The sequence below is a fragment of the Scomber scombrus genome, chromosome 2 (genome assembly GCF_963691925.1).
Source record: "Scomber scombrus chromosome 2, fScoSco1.1, whole genome shotgun sequence".
Classification (NCBI taxonomy): Eukaryota; Metazoa; Chordata; class Actinopteri; order Scombriformes; family Scombridae; genus Scomber; species Scomber scombrus.
The window spans coordinates 31,476,725-31,496,536 of record NC_084971.1 but is presented as its reverse complement, the minus strand read 5'-3'; the positions used below and the strand labels follow the sequence as shown (position 1 = coordinate 31,496,536).

The following is a 19,812-nucleotide window of genomic DNA, read 5'->3' as shown; positions in this document are numbered from 1 at the left end:
CCTCAAAAATGCTTAAGTACTTAAATAAATGTACTTAGTTGCTTTTCCACCACTGGAACAGATGGTTGGAACATGGATGTTGTGTTGTGTTTTTAATATTATTACCTGTTGTAAATTTCCCTTGTTATATTAATAGGACTTCATTTATCAAGCATCTCAGTTTCACTTTGACAAACAGCGTGCAATAAGTTGAATCTCCAATTTTTCTTCTCCTTTACTACCCAGAAGCTACAGGTCACTCACTAAATGAGAACCCTCTGCTCCTCTCAACCTTGATAACGCTCAAATGTGATCATTAAACGCTCAACAAACCAATCCAGGGTCTCTACAGTGATGGACAAGAATCTGGGTAAACTATCTCTAAGTGCACTACATCAGGTCTGTATCATCTGGGACAGTTTCAATTATTGTGGAGTCAGGCGCCCCCTGCTGTCCATAATGGTCCTCTGCCGCTCAGGGTTATGAATGCTTGATATTTTCAGTATTTCAGTACAAACAACAAAAGTAGAAATTCTAGTTTTACAACTATTTGATTTATTTTTCCCATTTCTGTAGTTCTTCTTTTTATCTCCCTTTGCTTCCTGACCCAGTCTTTTTCATAGCAGTTCTTATTACAGATTAGTTGTATGCCTAACATCTTCATGTCATTTCTATGTTGCATGTCGATCAAGGGGTTGTGTATTGTCCCTTTCTGTTGAAGTTTTGCCCTAGGTACTTCCTCATATTTTACATTTTTTTAACCTGACTTGTTGCAGAGTCATTGCTCACTTCCTGAAATGTCGAAATCATTTTGGCTCATAATTTTCAGTTGCATCATCAGTATATGCCAACAAAGCACCGGCTCCCTGCTGCTAGTCCTGGTGCCACTCAGTCTATAATCATCTTTGCGGCAAAGGTTCATATCAAGTCTAAAACTTGCATTTGGACTTGGGCTTTTTCTCAACAGGAACACTAACGTTACTTGACAGAGGTGACCGTTGTTTTTTGTGTTTCACACTCACTTGTTCTTAATGGTTCGTCTGTAGTAGCAGCAGGGGAGTAGTTTATGTGACCAAGAAACTCATTTTGAGATTTCTATATGTCTGTAAAGAGGAAAGCAATGCCAACTTTTTTTTTTTTTTTTTTTTTACAGAATATTCAGTGAGATGTGCTCTTCCAAAGTTTGACTGGCCAACAGGCCCGTTGGTTGCATCTGTAGACTGGGTTGTGTTATCAGCTGTGTATTGCACATTAAGACAGCAGATCAGCTTGTTTAGGTTCATGATGCTTTTTTTTCTCCTTTACTCTTTTGTTAATGAGTTGGACCAAATAATACTTTCATTCCAGGATTTTATGAAAATGTTTTCTCTACATATTATTGAATACATGTCCTTATTAAAATCACAATGGTGGCTTTTGGTGGTGCTGTGGCGATGTGTAACTCCTCCTCTGTGTGTGTGTGTGTGTGTGTGTGTGTGTGTGTGCGTGCGTTGGTATGTCCTTGGGTTTTAGAGAATGCAGCCCTCTTTAGATAAGGAGAGAGGAGGGAGTAGTTATGTCTCTGTTACAAGTGAAACTGTCTGACTAACTGTGCTATGTGTAACATTCACTATCACAACTGGATAAATGCTTGTTATTGTGTACTAATGTCTCCAGTTACCAATATGAACCAGACTCAGACGGCACATCAAGTCTTCCATGAATCTGTTTATTGCGAGCCAAACAAGGAAGACTGAACTCATCCTGGAAAAAAACAACCCTTAGACATACATGACATATTTTACAGTCACATGAAAGAAGAAGAACAACAACAGAAGCACTGACAGGAAACAAGAGAAAAAATGCTACAAGATTAAACTACACAGACCAGCATGTACAATTCAGTTAATGTTACAGTCATACAGCTTATGGAATAATGCACTTCATGGCAAAAAAAAAAAAAGCGTTCCTTACTTTGCATTGACCTCCCAGATCAGAGCAGATTGGCAAATTCAGAAATCAAATTTTCTTGAGCTGCATTGTTGTAATACATGATTCTGTTAGTAGTGCGTGTAATACAGTTTTCTGTTTGTATTGTTTTCATAAAGCTGTGACAAATTTGAACGTGCCTTTGCAAAATACATACGAGTATAAAGTCAATAGCTACATTATACATACCTATGTAATCTTGTTGTTTCTTTGGATTCATTACAAGGTTGATCCTCATTAAAGACATTTACATTTCATAAATAGTTTGGTTTAAATGTGTCACACAGTGCTCTGGTCCTCTGCAAAAGCACCATTAAAAAAAAGGAAAAGCTGTGGCTACAGTATGGCGTCCATTCACACTTGGATATCTTGTTGTGATAAAGTGGATTATTGTCCTCTGTAATGCCACAATCAACCGTCTCTAAATAGAAACAGGCTTCAGAGGACGTAGCGGCAAATTTCATCAGTAAAAAAAAGCTCACATTTCAATGTTTTTCCTCACATTTTACAACCACATGACGTTCTCTTATACATGTGAACAGTAAAACCTGCTGTGAATCTTCCTTTATTCCTTCGAATCTGAGCTGGACTGAATGAATGTGAGGTACTGACTTAGATGTGGAAGCATGCAAAGTACATGTGTTGTTATTTTTTACGTCACCAAATTACTGTCAGCTTCTGCCTGAACCATCATTAGCATGGAGGAGACAACCATGGAAATTATGGTGCTTACATGTCCCTCAAACATTCAAACATCACTTTAAAATATGTAATTATACATATTGTTACTGAATATGGATTATATACCAACGTAAATATCACAGTTCCCCCCCAAAAACAATCACATATCAACAGAAAATTGAAAAATGAGAATGACCTGCAATGTGAATGCACCCTTTAACTCATGATATTCTAATTTAAAGGCAGATTTGCAAGGCCATGTTCTCATAAACTCCTCCATATAAATGAAAATGATCTCAAACCACCTCTATAGACGATGACAGAGTATAACCTAACAGAAAGGTTTGCTTCAATATGGCATCTTTTTTGTCTAAATCTGAGGCTGAGGTCACTTTTGCAGGTATTATTTTCATTATGGAGTATAAAAGAGCAGTTTTCTATTGCAGATGGCAGTGAGGTTGACAGAATCTCTTGCTTTGGTTATGAAAGTTGTCACATGTGCTAAATATTGAGCCTGTCATTGCAGGGAAATAAACAAATAATTCCACCACTATTTATATATTGATAGAGCCAAAAAATATCCCAATAACTAATTTTAGCAGAAAAACAACAATTTTTAATACTTTTTAGAACCATTTAGACTTAATCAATTTGTCCCAAATATACAGTACCATTCAAAAGTTTAGACACACTTTCTCATTCAAGGGAAGATATGTCTGAACTTTTGAGTAGTGCTGTGCTTGTACTGAGTCCCAAATTAAAACTTTTCTTTTTCAGGTTTTCAGACAATTTAAAAAAAATGATGGATATTTTTGCTACATGTTTTAAAATCCATAACAGTACCCCTTCATTAAAATCTGGGTATCACTTTCTAATAAAGCACTCATTATAAAAAAGTTGGACCTATTGACATTACAATTAGGTGACATATCCCTTTAGCCTGTGTTTATACTTTCTGTTTGGTAATAATGTTATTGTAAATATTTGTGAGTATTAAGTAGGGCTGGGCGAAAAATCGATATTATATTGATATCGTGATATTTTATAGATATCGTCTTAGATTTTGAATATCGTAATATCGTGATATGGAATAAGTGTCTTTTCCTGCTTTTTAAAGGCTGCATTACAGTAAAAATTTAATTTTGTTCTATTATCTGCTTTTATCCACTTAGTCATTATATCCAAATTACTGATGATTATTTACCAAAAATCTCATTGTGTGAATATTTTGTGAAAGCACCGATAGTCATCTCTACAATATTGTCAAAATATTGATATCGAGGTATTTGCAGCCCTTTGCAGCCCTTTTCTAGAATGTATAAGGTCATATGGTCCAATCAGTCAAAGGGACTTAAGTAATCCACAATGCTTTAGTAAAACATTTGTGTGCCATTAATATAACTATTGGTTATATCTAATAACTTTAAAGTATTTATATATGGTGCCTTATTAAAAAGTGGTTCCAAAATGTGTATTGAATAGGCCTTTTTGACATGTCACAGTCGGAAAAGCATAGGTTAGGGTTATTGTTGTATAATGAATAATGCACAATATCAGGGTCCTGCGAATATAACAGAGCCATCTTTTATGTAGTAAGTAACACCTGTGCTTTTCCTGCTATGACAAGATGTCAAAATGTCTGGAAAAGTACAGCTACAGTATAGACTGTGTAGAGCTCAAGCTGATAGTCATCCAAACAAGTATTTTACAATCAAAGAGAGTTTTAAATAAGGATGAAGGGGAACTGTTTTGTCAAGAGAGACATTCACTATGCAAAAAGACAAGTGTTTGATTCCTGACTGTGATGCTTCTCACTGGTGTTGTCGGCACCAGCAAACTCTTCCATAATGTTTTTAGAGTGATCAGCCCTTTTTTGTAGGTTAGATAAAGGGTTCTGGATGTGGAGGGGGGGGCCAGGTTTAAGATGGGTTTCCATTGCCTCCCTCATGGGGGCAGATGAGCAAGGTGGAGTCCAGGTCTAGTCGGAAGGCCGGATACAGCGGCTGAGAGAAGGGACAGCGGAAGGTGTGCAGCAGTACGACTGTGTCCGACACGCTGTAGAAGGACAACGCTCCTTTCTGGCGCTCCAGGAACACACCGATCCTGGGGCACGGCGGAGCGGCCACCGTGGTCTTACGGTTGTCGTGCCAGGCAGCGTACCCGGCATGTGTACACCTTAACCGCCACGAGTTCTCGTTACGCCCCAGCAGGCACGGTTTTCCACCACCCTTGCGTCCGATACCACGGTAGGTGACGCCGATATCGACCCATCCCCCGCCCCTCCATTCCATCTCCCAGTAGCTGGCGCCACCGAACTGGCCCTCCTTGCATAGGACCTGGGCCACCGAATCGAAGCGCTGATGATGAGTGGGGTAGGACTGGGGCTCCTCGCCACAGTGGGCACCCTGGGGTCCATCTAAGAGAACCAGGGTGGGGTGGGCTGTATCAGGGTCCAATGACAGATGGCACGAATCTGGAAGGAGGGAGGGAACAAAGTGGGGGAGAGAAGAGTTAAAAACAAGGCAAGTTCTGAGTAGAACGGACAGATTGGAAAGAAGCCAACCAGGAATCTTTGCGAAGGCAAGAAATGATTCCAATGACGTAATTTTACTATAATTGTAAGAAATCTCAACTTTGTGTAGATGAAAACACAATTATCTGTAACCAAAATCCTTGCTTCATATCCAGGAATCTATAAATAAAACAGCTTCCTCCAGTAGCTGGAAACGAGGCTGCTGATAATGGAGAGAGTTGACCAAAATAGTCCAATCTGGGGTTCCCAGAAGAGTCCTGAACAGCCTCCAATAAGTGCAGAACTCAGCTGTCAGGGTTCTCACACGCAACGATCCCTGGCAACACACAACCCCCACCCCCACCCTTATCCACCTTCACTGGCTCCCCATTAAGTCCCACATTACTGCTTACAAAACCCTTCTTCTCACCTATAAATCCGTCCTTGCCCCTGCCCCCCAGTACTTATCCGAACTCCTCCACCCCTATACTCCCTTGCAAAGGCTAAGGTCCTAATGTACTGGCCAGCTCTCAATCTCCCACACCAACCCCACGGACTTTTGGGGACAGAGCCTTTTTTGTGGCAGCTCCCACCCTCTGGAACCACATATCCCTTCATTTTTTAAAAACTTCTCAAAATCCACCTTTTCAATAAGGTCTTTGGCCTCCAGTTACTGTCATCCCTCGCAATCAGCAACTCAGTGGTAAGTACTGCACATAATGGCTCACTGTGACTTTTAATTAGATCAATATCAGTGCTGATGCTTTGCCAATATGTTGACTTTAGGTATTGAAATCAGTATCGGAAGAAAAATCAACTGATCCAGTCATCCATCTTCATGGTGTTCAAGACTCAGGATTGGTTGGAATAATTTTTAATTCCCAGGATGTTGCATTCATTACAACCTCTGACCCTTAATATATATATCAGAAGTCACTAATAGGTGGATCGCTGTCCGGATCCGAACCCAGATGCTGTACTATCCGGACTTGGACCTGTAACTGATTAAATATTGAGGATTGTTAAATTTTGTCCGAGGAAACTAACAGACCACTGTGCATAGTCAATCTTCTCACGTGACGCTAATCAGCCAATCAGATCTGTGCATTTTGGACTCGACTGTCAGTGAGATACACACGGAAAAAAGAGTTGTTTGAGATGTGTTCTTATAAAGTTATTAGATGTGAATTTAAGTTTATGGTTTAAGTTTAAATTAAGTTTCAAACTAAAAAGGGTTTTTTGTAATGCACTTTATTTTAAAATGCCAAAAATAACACAGACATTATGATGTTCCTGGACCTTCACTTGAAGAAATTTTCACAAATTGGACCTCAGTGAATTTTAATTGAATACCCCTGATATATATCTTTCCCAGTTTCCCCTTTACTCTGCTCTGTTTGTCGCTGAGAGTAGGCTAAGAGCAATAGACTGACTGGGAGATATCCAACTTTACCCTTGACATTTTGGCACAGAGGGGATAAATGACACATGTGGCCTTAATCCTCTGACCAAATGAATTATTGATGCCTAACAAGGTGCCGATATGCTGTCAGCTGGCTTGTTTTCTGTCGGGACAAGGCCACGGTTTTAATGACGGACTTGGATGTCATAAATACAGTATGATTGCCATCCATCATTGATGAGGAACCAGACCGGGCTCTCGTGTTTCCCAGTAGGACTCTCATTATGTGGTGAACTAGAAGCTTCGAGAGAAGAAAGAGGAAAGGATGGAAAAGGAGGAGGAAAGATGGTCAAAGAAAGAGGCAAGCAAGATGGGGTTTGACATGCAGGGTGGTCACACTGAATGGGTGCCTCAGAGAGAGAAAGAGAGGAAGGGGAGAAGATAAGAAAAATGAAGGGGTAGAGAGTACAAGAAGAGGGGATGGAGGATAAACCACAAAAGAATACAGAAACAGCTGCAGCTAATTATGTGGAAGACTTATGAGAGGAAAGATGGAGAACTTACACCTGAAGAAAGCTGCCCTCATCCTCTGATCAGCCGGCTGTAGAGACAAAGAAGATAGAGGGAACGACACCGGCACTGCTGTAAAGAGACAAATGACAAAAAACAAGCGGAGGCGGTTTTTTTAATACTTTCTTTTTTCCTGTACTATGTTAAAAAATTATTATGAGAAAACTAAATAAGATTGAAATGAGTGGCAGAGAAGAAAATACAGAAAATCATATCACAAAGCACCACAAGCTATTTCCAGGTAATAAAAGAAAAAACAAAAGAAAAATATATAGTTCTATATATAAAAAATAGTTTGTTGTGGTGTATCATTGGAGAACCTAAGAAGTGGGGAAAGCCAATATGATGCCATGATGAGCCAATGGTCTGCAGATTTTCATCCAAATATCTACATGCACAGAATAAACCCCTTAGAAAAAATGTGGTTGAAGAAGGAAATGGGACAATGTGTTTGCTGCTAGTCTGCTGACTTGGTTTAATGTTAAACCTGCAGTGATATTCTGTTGGCCAAAGTGGGTCATTCCTGTCCCAAGTTAAGAGATAACAGAGGCAGTGAAAAGAAGAAGTGGACATTGAAGTATGAGTTATTTAACACCTTGTGAACCAGCAAATCTTGTCTAGCGTTGGTAGTGTGCGGTATTAGTGGCAAATAATAAAAGTTTTGATAATAAAAACAATATTCCACCGATTTAACATTGTACTGCATTCCTTTAACACTGTCAAACTCACAAAGCAGTAAAAAAAAAGAAAAAGGATTACACTGTTGTAACAGAAGCAGTTATTGTCTTTTATTACATGTATTCTTCTGTCTTGTCAAAACCAGATGCGAACAGGAGCAGCTAAAGTAGCCTCAGGCCACTAGCCTCCAGCATAGATGAGGAGCGGACTCATGGATGTATTATAAAAGCTGGACTGGGAGCTCAATTTTTCCCAGTGGTCAAATAGACCATCAATGTAAAAGACTGCTGCTGACAGGATACCTCGACCTGTAAACAGGGTCAACTAAGACTCTTTCTGTTATGAATTTTTGTAAAATCTTCCTCAAGCTGAGAAAAGTTACTTAAAAATTGGTGACGTCATCACATTGCAGTTTATGCAGGCGAGTGCAAACTCGTGTGTGGGACAAGTGGGGGAAACCCAGAAGCTAGAAACCTCATTGTACATGTGCACCAACCAAGCAGTTCTTATAGGACTGAATGGGCGCCATCTTTGGTCCAGTATCCAACTCTAATAACACATCCATGAGTGCGCTTCAGTGGTCTGGTAACCTCGCTTCTTTCTAACTCTACACCCTTAAATATTTTTCATTTCCAAACTTGTAGTCTTCAACGCCAACTGACATGGACTCAAGAAAGATCACTTGAGACGATTGCTCAGATTTCTCCCACTCAAACGGCAAAAGGCTTTATACAACCTTTTTTCACATGTGTACTACCCAACACCTGTAGACAGACTTTGATGTGTATTATTGGTAGAATTCCACTTTAAGTCAACGTGCAGTATTTTGTTTCTTGGTTTCCGCTAACGTGGCTGTTGACATGCAATGCCTCCGTTACCCCTTTTCGACCAAAGCAGTTCCAGTCCACAGACAAAGAAATGGCTTTCGGGCCAGAAAAACTAGTCCCAGAGTGGCACCAAGTCTTTGCTGGACTAGAAGAGATTATTGTGACCAACCAAGACAACAAGACTGCGCAAACCGCCATTTAAAAAAAAACTATGAAGAGAGGAGTCCTCGTCGTCCATACAAATCCTGTCGAGCAGCACAAATGCATTGGATCAGTCATGTTTGGATGCCAATGAAGCCTCGCAAAGCCAAGAGCAACAGTTGTACAAACGCATAGTCCGCCGTTGTTGTTGTTTTGAAGTTGGCGCCAGTGTTTGTGGGAAAGCATCGACATATACAGTGACGTAATGACGTGGCCCTCTAACCACCTCGAGCCATGGAAAAGCAAATTGGTTCTTGGCTGGTTTGCAAGTTGAACTGATTGTGGACCGGCAGCAGCAGTAGGTTCCAGTTGATGGAAAAGGGTTATGTGAGGTAGCGCCAAAGTCCTACACTTAGTGAACATTCATTTTGGTTGATTTGCTAAATTAGCCTGTTAGTGAGCTACCAAAGCCAAAATTACCTTGTCTACATTAAAGAGTTAGATCACCCAAAAGTACCAAACCCCCTCCCCCAACAAATTTTTCCACTTACCCCTTGTTGTATCTTGCCCTGCAGATAGTGTTGATTGCATTTGCTGAGGTTTGAAGTTCTCCGCACTGAGATTTCTGCCACCTCCCCAATACAACGGAGATGAATTGTATTTTAAACATTTAAAAGAAATATTTGTTGCTGAAAGTTAAATGAGAAGATTGACACAACTTTCATATCTGTCCGTTAAATATGAAGCAAGAGCCAGGAGATGCTTAGTTTAGCTTAGCATTAATCTATTTCCTAGAGCAGGGGTGTCAAAATCATTTTCGTTCCACAGCCCAATTTGCTAGATGGACCAGTAAAAAAAGTGTAAGGAAGGAAGAAAGGAAGGAAGGAAGGACAAGAAGACAAGCAGGACTGAAGGAAGGAAGGAAGGAAGGAAGGAAGGGTGGACGGAAGGAAGGAAGGATGGAAGGAAAAGAAGACAGGAAGGACTGAAGGAAGGAAGGAAGGAAGGAAGGAAGGGTGGACGGAAGGAAGGAAGGATGGAAGGAAAAGAAGACAGGAAGGAAGGATGGAAGGAGAAGAAGACAGTAAGGAAGGAAGGAAAGAAGGTAGGAAAGATGGAAGGAAGGAGGGAAGAAAAGAAGAAAGGAAGGAAGGAAGGTGAGCTGGATTGTGGATTGGACCCCTCGGTGGGCCAATTCTGGCCCACAGGCCGCAAGTTTGACACCCCTCTCCTAGAATCTTGTCATCGCCTTGAAGTTGCCAGTCAACCAGCAGAAACACCTTCCTATTTTCTTTTCTTTTCTTTGACCTAATATTGTTTTGTGTTTTGCTGTGTTGTTGTTAATGTTTCTCGACACCATTGTAAATGAAGATTCCTCCTCAATGGTGTTTCGAGGTAAAATAAAGGTTATAATCATCTCCTGGCTTCTGCTTCAAGTTTAATGGAACAATATGAGAAGTATCAATCTCCTCATCTAACTCCCGAAAAATGTGCTTATACATAGAGAACAGTGGATTTCTCATGTAGCTACTCTAGCTATTGTAGAAAAGCTTTAATAAGACTAATCAATCTGAATTAAGAGTTGCACTAAATTTGATTTGCTTCCCATTAAACTGAACTGATTGGACCGGAGCAGAACTGGAGACGAGCCAGGGAGGTTTGTAGCAGACATCGCCATGCCTTCTTCTGCGTAAATAATTGACGCGTCCACTGTCCCTTGCAGTGTTAAATGTCATGTTAAAACCTGCAGCCTGGTAAAATGGGTCACATCAAACCTGTCACTGTCACAAAGGGTGTGTGTGTGTGTGGGTGTGTGTGTGTGCGATTGTGTATCATGTTTCTTATGCTTACCTTTTACACACTCCCCACCCGACACGTAGTTCTCATTTACTGAAAGAGAAACATAATCATATCATGAGAGTTTGAATTTTGCAATTTTAAATCTCTTCTATTCATAGTAAACCTTTCTATATTTTAATGCTGCATGCTATATCGATAATATTTCAGTTTTAAGCACATCACATTATCCTTAGTGCATCCTCTTTCTGTCTGCTGTACCTGCTCGGTTGATCTTGTCCACCTCCTCCCTGCAGACCTCCTCCATGCGGCTGCGGAGGTGACACAGCGCTCTCCTGGCACCGCAGAAGGCCTCGGTGGGCAAGCTGAGGGCTCTGGAGTGCCGACAGGTGGCGAGAGGTGCGCAGAGCAGCGGAGCCGCCTGTGCCGACGGAGAGAGGAGTGGAAAATACAGCCTTACGTAGCCTTCCCTCCCTTCTTAATTCCTTGTACAATTGAATTTGAAAATAGCACTTAAGGAGGTACTATCTTTTTCCACTGGTCTCTGATGACTCATTGTTTCCTCTCTTTCATTCTTCCTCCTACATCCTTCACCTACAGATTAATCTCTCTGGGTTTCTTTCTTAGTACACACAAAGCAGGCAAATATAAAATGGATAAAATGCAAATAGACTGCACACTTCTGCAAATAGACGGCACACTTCTGCAAATATGTCAAAAGAATATGTGCATAAGAAAGTAAAATTCAAACAAAGCTGAAGTTCAACATTAATAATTCTACCCTTCAACCCTAGAACCAGCGCAGCCAGAAGAACCCCAAAAGCAGCAGCTCTATCTATTATTACATTCCCCTAAATCCTCCCTCTTTCTCTCCGCCTCACCTGTAGAAAATGGCCGTTGTCCTCGGTTTGTAGAAGCTGTCCGATGTCCTCGTCTCTCCTCCTCAGCTCCTCCAAATCTTTCTCCAGCGTCTCTATGTCACGCTCAGCCCTCCCCACCACAGCTCGCTCCTTGGCCTCCATCCTCGCTCGGACCTGCAACACAGCGGTATGAAAAGGTGGCTTTTAACTCATTGATATTTCACTTCCATTTCATAGAGAGCTTAAAGCCTCATTTATACTATGTTGGATTGATTTGGAAAGACTGCCATGTTGACTTGCAAACATTAATGTCATCCAGCTACTCAAGAAGTTTGTATGGTACCTGAGTTGGTCATATGAGGGGTTAAAAATACTTTAATTACATTATAGCTATCAAATCTGGGTTTAATTAAATTGAACAACAGACTATGGCTGATGTGAGGCATCTATGTTTGATTTAGATGTATTAAGTGCTAAATTGGATATGTCGGAGCTTTTAGGAAAATCCAAGTTTCAAACTTGATTTAGAACATGACATGAACCTTGCTACAAGTCAGAAACTAGTCCTGTCATGATAACTACTTTTATAAGTTGGTATATTGTCTCATAAATAATCGTGACAAACAATATTATTGTCATTTGAAGATCATTTTATTACGGAAGAGGATTAGGGCCACTGTGGGAAAAAAGTGAATTCTGAGAGTAAAATCAGAATTCTGAGAAAAAAGTCAGAATTCTAAGAAAAAAGGTCAGAATTCTGAGAAAAAAAGTCAGAATTCTGATTCTGAGAAAATAGTCAGAATTCTGAGATTAAAGTCAGAATTCTGAGATTAAAGTCAGAATTCTGAGAAAAAAGGTCAGAATTCTGAGAAAAAAGTCAGAATTCTGATTCTGAGAAAATAGTCAGAATTCTGAGATTAAAGTCAGAATTCTGAGAAAAAAGTCAGAATTCTGAGATTAAAGTCAGAATTCTGACTTTAAACTCAGAATTCTGATTCTGAGAAAAAAGGTCAGAATTCTGAGAAAAAAGGTCAGAATTCTGAGATTAAAGTCAGGATTCTGAATTTAATCTCAGTATTCTGAGTTATTTAGTCCATATATAGACGTAAAGATGCGGATAATTAGGTTATTGTATGAATAGTTGATGAGGTAATTATTGTGACAGGCCTAGTAAGAATTTAACATTTATTCATTGTCATTATGTTGTATCACTGGGTGACACACCTTATCATCACTATGTAGCTTATACTACATGCACAAGATGATAAAATGATATGATGACAATGACAATAAAATATAATAATAGAATATATGTATTCATTCTTGCCAAAAACAGACTCTGAGGGTCACTTCTTGTTTTCCCACCACTGGTATAGACAGTATAATTGCTTCTATCAGTACTATCACTAATAATCTAATAATAGTAAACTGCTATTAGTTATTCTAGCTCCTTTTCCTCACCTCAGCCTTGGTTTTCTCCAGGCGGACTGCCATGTCAGCAAACAGAGCTTCACTGTCTTCCAAAACCGCCGACGCTGACACCTAAACCAAACACACACACACACACACACACACATAGATAGTAGAGTACAGCAGCAGTTAGAGTAGAGGGCAGTAAATACTTAAAGACACCATGAAACAGAGAATTTAATCTTCTGGAAAACTGTCACTTTCTAAGAAACAGTGAATTTTTAAATGGTGAACAAATCCCACCAAAGTACACACGAAAGAAAAAATTCTAACCAGTTTTTCATATTCTCTTGTAGCCTTTCTATCAAATTCAACAGCCTATATTATCTCATCCTGTTATGTTCTTCCCCTAATATCCCAATTTAATAAGAATCACATGACAAGCCACTTTGTGCTTTATCTTCTCCACCCTGGGGACAGTAAGAACATGTCATCCCCACTTTTCAAAATCGTATTATTTTTTAACCACACAGTGTCATCTCCACGGAAGATCACTGTTTTTTCATCTATTCCTGCATGGTCTAAAGCGGTCTACATATATATATATATATATATATATATAAAAAAAGAAGTGAAATCTGCCTTTATTGCATTTTCACAAACAGAATAAAGCTTTCACACTTCTGAAACTGTGTTTTAATGAGACTTTGGCCTCTCTGAGATAATGCAGTCCAGATTTAACCAGTCTAGGTAGATGCTACTATACTTTCTGGCAGAATATATCATTATGACCAACTGAATTATTTCCTGGATTTTGTATCACCGTAGTCCCGAAATGTATGTATACATTCTCAAACCCAACTTCTCAAACCAAAGTTACACCCCTGTCTCCACCACACCACCATGTGTTGCACTACATGTTTTTTTATCATAAGCAATGAGCAAGTACATAGAACAAAAACACTAGATTAGATCAAACATTGAAACACATCCAGAATATCTGATGCCAGCATTTAGTGTAATTGTTCTGGGAATCTATTATCATTCCAAAAAAATGATAATGGTCTCGCTAGAGTTTGCGGTCAAATTCATTTTCATCCTGTCTGACTAAAATAGACACAAATGCAAAATAAATTTCAGTGCAGGGTTTTCAGATTTATGCATTTGTGGTCAAGAAGGAACGTCCAGCATATCAGCGGCAGACAAGATCGACATCTGATATCCCAACATTTGATAAAAAGCCAATTTTAGTCTGATGCTTTAGTGTTTTTTTCCCAGCTACCAGCAGCAGCCACAAGCTGGATGGATGGAGATGATGCACAGGGGACGAAGATTAAAAAAGGCTTTACTGGAAGACTTGAAGGAGTGGCACAGAGACTGGAACGTAAATTAGCTTCGAAATGGAAACTGATACAACAGCTCCTGTGAGGCAGTGTGTTTGTGCACGAGGGTGACGTAGAGAGAGGCGTGTGTGTGTGTGTGTGTGTGTGTGCGTGCGTATGTGTGCAAAAATTGTGAGCATTGTGAATTAGCTGCTGCATAGACAGTTATGTAAATGTCAAGTCTATTTATGTAACCACTTTATCTCAAGGCTCTTTACTGAGCTCATACCATACTGCACTAACTCTATTTGTATATAAAGTATATTAGAGCTGCATGCAAACAATGTTTAGATCATAATCACCGATCACAATTATTAAGCTTTCCCTGGGAACAAATACAGTTGTTTTGTGGCTGCATAGAAAATAATATAAAGGGCTCATTCTATGGTAATGAAAACATGATTCATGGGATTTTATACTAATTTAAACACACTTATGAATATTATTATCTGTCTCTGCCAAGTCCTTTCTGCTAGATGCCTCTAAATCTTGCACAGTGGTCCTTTAAGGCATGTTTGCCCTTTAAAGCTGTCTTTGGGGGAAGATGAGGTGTTGGTGTTTTTTTAAACCACTTGGGACTTACATTTATGTAAACAGCTTCAGTGGTGATACGTATGCATGCATATAGTATGTGTATTCAGGTGAAATAGGTAGAGTACAGCAACATCACTGGAATCACCGCAACAATTAATTACAATACTGAAATATGAAGTCAAAAATGATGACGGAGCACATCGCAGAGGGACATGGAGAGATTACACTGGACATAACTTGGTCCAACATTTACACACAACAGCCCACAATTAGGCACAATTAGGTCATATCAAGTACATTGCGACAAGAAATATTTTATTTTTGTTCATTTGAAATATGAAAGTAAGACGGCACATACCACACACACAGAGAGGGAGAGAGAAAGGGATTTTAAGCTCCTGCACTAATTGCATTTTTAACTTCTAACTCCTCAGGTCCCTTTTAACTGCTGCTTTTATGTCTCTTAGTTTAGGATTTTTTGTGTGTGTGAGTATTTCGTTGTTTTATTTAACTAGCTAAGTAATACTATTTGTAACTGTGTATGCAATTAATATGCAGATGTATTTGTTAGAAGTCATATTTTACACCAAGAATGGACACATGGTTGTGCACAAACAGTTTTTTTGTTGTGATATAAGTCATTCAAATGTCTCTTTATTACTCGTCACTTTCATTTGCAAACTCAACATTTTTGTCCGTGTTGGGATCCTGTAGGAATGACGATTCGGTTTTTCCAGCGATCAGTTGATCAGTTGTCATGTTGTTGACAGGTTTTGATCTGATCTTCTGAAGTTAACCCGCTCTAAAACACAGGTTACCATGGTGATCCACCTCGGTTTAAAGTCATACATGATAAAGTGACTCATGATACTAGAGTTAAGCCCAAAGATAGCGGGCTAACCTGCTAATCTAACTTTGTGGTACAAGCTTCAGGTAAACACTGGATTAGTAAAGAGGAACAGAGGTGATCGTGTCTCTCAATGAGTGTGTCTGTGTGTGTGTGTGTGTGTGTGTGTGTGTGTGTGTGTGTGTGTGTGTGTGTGTGTGTCTGTGTCACCTTGAGGGACTCCAAGCTTTGTTGAAACTCCTCGAGATCTCTCTCTCCACTCTGTATCCTCCCCTGAACCATCCTCTGAGACTCCTGCAGCTGGACCTGACAGACACACAGACAAACAGACAGAGATGACCATTCAGACAGTCAGGAATTAATGTTTGTCTGTACGAAAGCTGCAAAAATCTCGCTACGCACTGACGGTGTAGCGCTGCAACATTTAGTCAATTAATCAATAACTATTTTGATCATTGATGAGTTGTTTCAGCTTCAGTTTCAGCTTCTCGTGTAAACATTAGCTGTTTTTCTGCAACATATATAAATCAGTCAATTGAATATTCCAGATTCAGGACAAAATAAGCAAATTGAAACTATCAATGTAGGCTTTAAGAACTGGTAAACTGCATTTTTCCACTATTTTTTAACATTTCACAGAACAAACAATGAAGCGATTAATCAAGAAGATAATTGGCAAATTCCTCGATAATGACGATAATTGTTAGTTGCAGCCCTATATGGGTATTTAATAGATTCAATTGTTTCTATATTGTAAGTACATAATCATTAAAATATTGTAAGTCTCACCTATAATCTTCAAACTTAGTGAGAGCTGATTGAGTTTGCAGTGTGATAAAAAAAAAGTTACACAACAAAACCATTAACTGATATTATAATACAGACATAATTATAACCTGTTGGACTGTTTAATCACCTGATGGAGTTAGCTTCTTTTTTTTTTTTACACACAGATGCTTAAGCTCTTGATACACCCTAAATAGTTAATGAGACAATATTTCCATTTAACATTTTTTAATTTCCCCAGCTTTTGTCCTGTGTGTTTATTACTTATCCTTGAAGCTGTAAGTGTCCTGAAGGTTCAATACAATTCAGATTTACTCATTATCACTGAAACAACAGGGTCTCACCGGCTGCAATTACATCTTCATTAAGTCTTTTATTTTATTATTCCAGCTGTGCAAGTTCATCTACTGATGCTCCTGGATCTTTAATAATGTTCCTATCATCATCGGGTGTTTCGAGTCTTTCCACATCATAAACCTTCCTCCAGGTGACCAAGCTGAGGCTGATCAGACCCCAGCTTGTGTCCAGAAGGCTAGCTAACTACTTTGTTCCCCGTGGTTCTCCTCTTTCGAGCCGCACCCATCTTGAGGCTTTCTCTGCTGCTTCGATGGTATTGCAGATGGCTCGTCTCTTCCTTGCGCCTTCGATTATTTGATAAGGCCTGTTTCAAGTGTTTTGTGGCAAATATATGAGGACAGATAAGATAGAAACTAAATGGTTAGATTAGATTAATTAATTGGCTGAGTCTGAATCTAAACATACTTTAACCCACTGCACAATAACAACAAAGCTCCACTGAGAAATCTGTGATCTAAAGTGCATTGAAACGCTGCTCTAAATGACAGAGCATAATGATCACAGATAATGATCAAGATTGTGATGATAGCCAGCTCATAGTGGAGATTATTCCTTGTATTTCTAACATCTTAATAGACATCTAATCTGTAACATTACAACCAAATACACAGCAGGACGCATGTATATCTCCGGCCTACAAGTTATTTATGTTTGCAATAGATATATAATCACTAAGATTGTGATGACAGCCAGTTAACACAGTTAGCAGGCTAAATACACTGCACTTCTCATTGTGGCTCTACTTTGGATATTATTCATTTCTGTCATTGTGATGATGGCCATCTCATCCATAACATTATTACCAATGCACAGATGTCTGATTATACATATGGGATAAATGTACTTCTTGTTGCTGTAACATTTTGGTGCTGAAGTCTTTCACATTTGCACTTGAAAGATGTTTTTGTCATGCCAAATTCAGTTAAAAACTACATTCATATCAACTGTGCAGTCTGCTTTTATTAATAAAATGAGAAATGAAATAACTCTGAAGTCATAAAATGACCCATTATTGGTCCCCCTCAGCACCAGGAGAGTAGAAATCCTGTTGCCGGCCCTGCTTAGCTTACAAACAATTTGGGAGACCCCTAATCTTAATGATATTGTTCATCTGTGTCAATTTAGTTTGAAGAATATGAGCACATGGATCGTTTAAATGTTAAGATTTACAACCTGTGCATCATATACTGGAAAAACTTTGGGAATGATTTACAAGTTTAATTTTGTTTAAAAAACATTGAAGTAGGGCTCAGCAATATATTGATATTATATCGATATCGTGATATGAGACTAGGTATCGTCTTAGATTTTGGATATCGCGATCGATACGTCATCAGAGTTGTCTTTACCTGGTTTTAAATGCTGCATTACAGTACAATCTATAATTTTCTGAACTTACCAGACTGTCCTAGCTGTTCTGTCATTCACCTTTTACATACAATGCCCTGCAAGTGTTCAAACCCCATGCTAACTTACACATTTCAAGAAATATTAATACATAGTAGAGTGTTCCACTATAGTGTATAATAATAATAATGGTTCAGAATAATCAATCACAGATTTCTACAGAGAGGACTCTAAGATAGTTAATGAACCCTGAGGGAAAGACAGGACTATCCAAAGTACATTAGACCTGTTGAACCTGTAGCACATAAGTGTTTGTCCCATCTCTAACAGACAGGTCCACAAATCCTTTTCAGGAAAAGAAAATACAGTAATAATTTACTTATTCTAGGGGTGCTTAGATCAAATAAAAGGGTCTAAAATCGCCACTGGTCTAAAAAAAATGTTTGTTTGTTGATTTTGTCCATATGTCCCAGCCCTACCCTGAAGTGTGTCCTTATTACCTGTCTCCTGGCTCGCTGTGCGTCAACATTGTGCACCTCCTCCCGGTCAGCCTCGCACAGCAGGCAGTCTCCGGTCCAATCCCCCTCCGCCCCGGAGCCGCTCCCCGCAGCCGGCTCCAGACCCAGCCGGTGTTGTGCGCACAGCCGGTCCGCCAGACACTCAACAGCGGCGACGAGCTTGTGCCTCCGCAGCGTGCCGACCTCCCGGTGTGGCAGGACGTGTAGTTCACAGAAAGACGCAAGACACACCAGGCACGACTTGACGGCTGTCAGCTTGCTCTCTACGGGGCAGAAGTCGCACGGCACCTCCCCGACTCCCCCCAGGTAGAGCTCTGGCGGCTCCGTGAACATGTCGGTCAGCTTGAGTTTGTCGACGACCTCGGCGAGCACCGTGTTGCGCCGCAGCACCGGCCGAGGGCTGAACGACTCGCGGCACTGGGGGCAGCTGAACTGGCCCGACTCCGACTGGTCCCAGTAGTTGTTGATGCACGACATGCAGTAGGTGTGTCCGCAGGGGATGGACACCGGGTCTTTCAGGATGTCCAGGCAGATTGGACACCGAAACTGACTCTCGGTCACCGAGATATTCGCCTGGGCCATCTCGGCTTGATGCGCACGGAGCTCCGGTGAGTGGTGATGAAGATGAAGCGTTTCCTGACTCCCGGTGTGTTGTTGTGAAGAGAGGGGGCAGGATACAGGAAAAGCCCTTCCGCAATGTCATCCACTTCACAACATAATTATTTGTCTCAGAGCCCTCAGTATTGTCTCACAGGCATGTAAAGGCTTTAAAGGACCAGTTCGCCCAAATTACAGAGTTATAGGGTGGATTATGGTAATGTGGGACACTTTTTGCAATTCTGACTTGTTTGCCTTATATACATGAGTCCAATACATTATATCAACACGTAATATCATTATGAAATCTCTGAGATGTTTCCTTGTTAAATCGGAAGACTTTTAAAAAATATATTATACTCAAAAGGCACTTATATTAATATTCCTCGTACCAAATCGTTTCAGAATTTGTAGAATTTGTAATGTTGGACAAAATTACAGTATCACAACAGCCAAAAGAAAAAGAAAAAAATGCAATTAATTACATAGACTGACTTGAAATATAAGTACTAATAAATGAAGAGAAATAATAGAACAGTGTGGCATTGCTACAGTAGTAAGATGCATGATTTGTCCATGGCTGCTACAATTGAGTGTACTAAATATGGATACTTGAATA

General features: G+C 39.8%; 1 protein-coding gene across 1 annotated transcript; it reads right to left on the bottom strand.

Moving 5' to 3' along the window:
• Window positions 1-3,968: 3,968 nt before the first annotated feature.
• On the bottom strand, window positions 3,969-19,187 carry LOC133996726 (E3 ubiquitin/ISG15 ligase TRIM25-like). The gene is made up of 9 exons (XM_062436351.1): window positions 18,579-19,187; window positions 15,799-15,894; window positions 12,877-12,957; window positions 11,437-11,589; window positions 10,817-10,976; window positions 10,610-10,648; window positions 9,310-9,390; window positions 7,107-7,184; window positions 3,969-5,101 (listed from the first exon to the last, which is right to left on the bottom strand). Exons 1-9 carry the CDS (start codon window positions 19,176-19,178, stop codon window positions 4,548-4,550), a joined length of 1,842 nt encoding a protein of 613 aa, XP_062292335.1. The 5' UTR covers window positions 19,179-19,187; the 3' UTR covers window positions 3,969-4,547.
• Between the last annotated feature and the right edge of the window lie 625 nt (window positions 19,188-19,812).